The 2244-nt window shown below is 27.6% G+C and overlaps 1 protein-coding gene across 1 annotated transcript in view; it reads left to right on the top strand.

Annotated features, from left to right (window-relative positions):
- The window catches only part of LOC107469563 (protein DMR6-LIKE OXYGENASE 2), a gene marked incomplete in the record, with an annotated part of 2833 nt that extends 1531 nt beyond the window's left edge, over positions 1-1302 (top strand). Inside the window, 2 exon segments of the mRNA XM_016088936.3 lie at positions 1-308; positions 647-1302. Of these exon segments, the coding sequence (XP_015944422.1) occupies positions 1-308; positions 647-907 (569 nt within the window).
- Between the last annotated feature and the right edge of the window lie 942 nt (positions 1303-2244).

The raw sequence follows: 2244 nt of genomic DNA on the forward strand, positions 1-2244 counted from the left end.
CTAGGGATGTTGGCAAGTTGATAATGAAGTTGATGGAGCTTATAGCACTAAGCCTAGGCTTGAAAGCAAAGAGGTTCCATGAATATTTCAAAGATCAAACAAGTACCATTCGACTCAACTACTACCCACCATGCCCTTCCCCTGAACTCGCTCTTGGGGTTGGACGCCACAGGGACAATGGAGTCTTAACAGTGCTAGCTCAAGATGAAGTTGGAGGTCTTCAAGTTAAGCGACGAACAGATGGAGAGTGGATTGGGGTGAAGCCCACACCAGGTGCCTTTATCATCAATGTTGGTGACATAATGCAGGTAACACACTCATGTGAAGTGTCTCGTCTCTGTGTCCGTGTCCGTTGGGTTCCAGATTATCTGATATGCAAGTTCTCTTCTTAAGAATAAAGGAAATTAGTGATTATTGAAGAATGATTATGACATGGTAATTATGGTAGGATATATGCTATTGTCAACTTTTGATGCAGGTAGTTAAAATCTAGATTTTACTTCAAACGTTGAAATAACTAAGTGTAAAACATGGAACAGTAACGTACATAATTTGAATCATAAAATCGCCTGTTCTGATAGAAATTGTTAGAATTCATTGAGTTATTCAAAATCGTAATATCACAAGGTTTTGAATTTTGTTGTAGGTGTGGACGAATGAGGCTTACAGAAGTGCAGAGCACAGAGTGGTAGTGAATTCTGTGAAGGAGAGGCTTTCAATTCCATTCTTCCTCAACCCAGCTCACTACACTGAGGTGAAGCCACTTGAGGAGCTCATAGATGAGGAACACCCTCCCAAGTATAGGCCATATGTTTGGGGCAAGTTTCAAGTTATTAGAAAGCGGAGTAACTTCATCAAACTCAATGTTGATAACATCCAAATTGATGATTTCAGGATAGCACCTTAATAAGGCTGGTTAATTGGAAATTTGGAATATAATTGGGAGTCCATACAAGTTACTACTATTATCCTATTAATAAAGGGTGATTATTTATGGAAATGGATTCTCTCAATTTTGTTTTTAATAATTGAGAAAATAAAGTATAATTTTTAATTTTTTAATATTTTTTTATTTTATTTATAAAATTAATAATAAAAAATTATATTTTATTCCTTTAATTATTAAAAAAGATTAAAAGAATTCATTCCTGATTAATCATCATGTTTCTGAATTTTAAAATGGGATTTGATTTTTTCTTTTCGGTATAAGATGTCTCATGTTTTATAGGTTTATTCTCTCTGCTCTTGATGAACACGACACTGCCACTAAATTTACTAATAAATCTTTTGGCTTTTCTCGTAGCTTCAGGTATATATATTATTAGATATAAATTTATTTGGGTATATCCTTCTAATAGTTTATTTTCATTTTCGGAAAAACAATTGATGACATATTTATTATATATGTTGGAGAATAAATAAATATAGAAGATATAATAAATATAAAAATATTGATATTTACTAATATAATTATTTTACTATAATAATAAAAATAACTTATATATTTACTGGAATTAACCACAAAAAATACTCTCAAATTATTTAAACGCTGACAAAAATACACTCGAATTTTACTATTGACGAAAATGTCTTCAAATAATTTAAAAACACAACAACAATGTCTAACAGTAAATATATATTTTCAAACAATACATTAGAGATTGAATTTTGATGCAATTTTTTACAAATATAATTATAAAAATAAGATATTATTATACATAAAAATTAATAATTTTTCGTTAAGTATATATTTTTTCATAATTATTTTTGTTAACAACCAATAATACTTTTAAAAAATCAAAAAACAATATATACTTAACAAAAAATTAACAAATTTTAAGAATAATAATATCTTATTTTTTTAATTATGCTCGCAAAAAATTACATGAAAATTCAAAGTTTAATATACTTTTTGAGAAATATATATTTAATGTTAGTTTTTTTGCAAGATTATGTAACATTAAATATGTATTTCTTAAAAAAAACATTAGAGATTGAATTTTGATACAATCTTTTGTAAGAATAATTAAAAAAATGAGATGTTATTATCTTTAAAATTTGGTAATTTATTGTTGAGTATATATTGTTTTTGTAATTTTTTTAATTAATAATACTTTTAAGAAAATATATACTTTAAAGGGTTAACTACTAAAAACGCCCCCGAATTATTCAAACGCTGACAAAAATGTACCCAAATTTTACTATTGACAAAAATACCTTTAAATAATTTAAAAATACAACAAA

The sequence above is a fragment of the Arachis duranensis genome, chromosome 10 (genome assembly GCF_000817695.3).
Source record: "Arachis duranensis cultivar V14167 chromosome 10, aradu.V14167.gnm2.J7QH, whole genome shotgun sequence".
Taxonomy (NCBI): Eukaryota; Viridiplantae; Streptophyta; class Magnoliopsida; order Fabales; family Fabaceae; genus Arachis; species Arachis duranensis.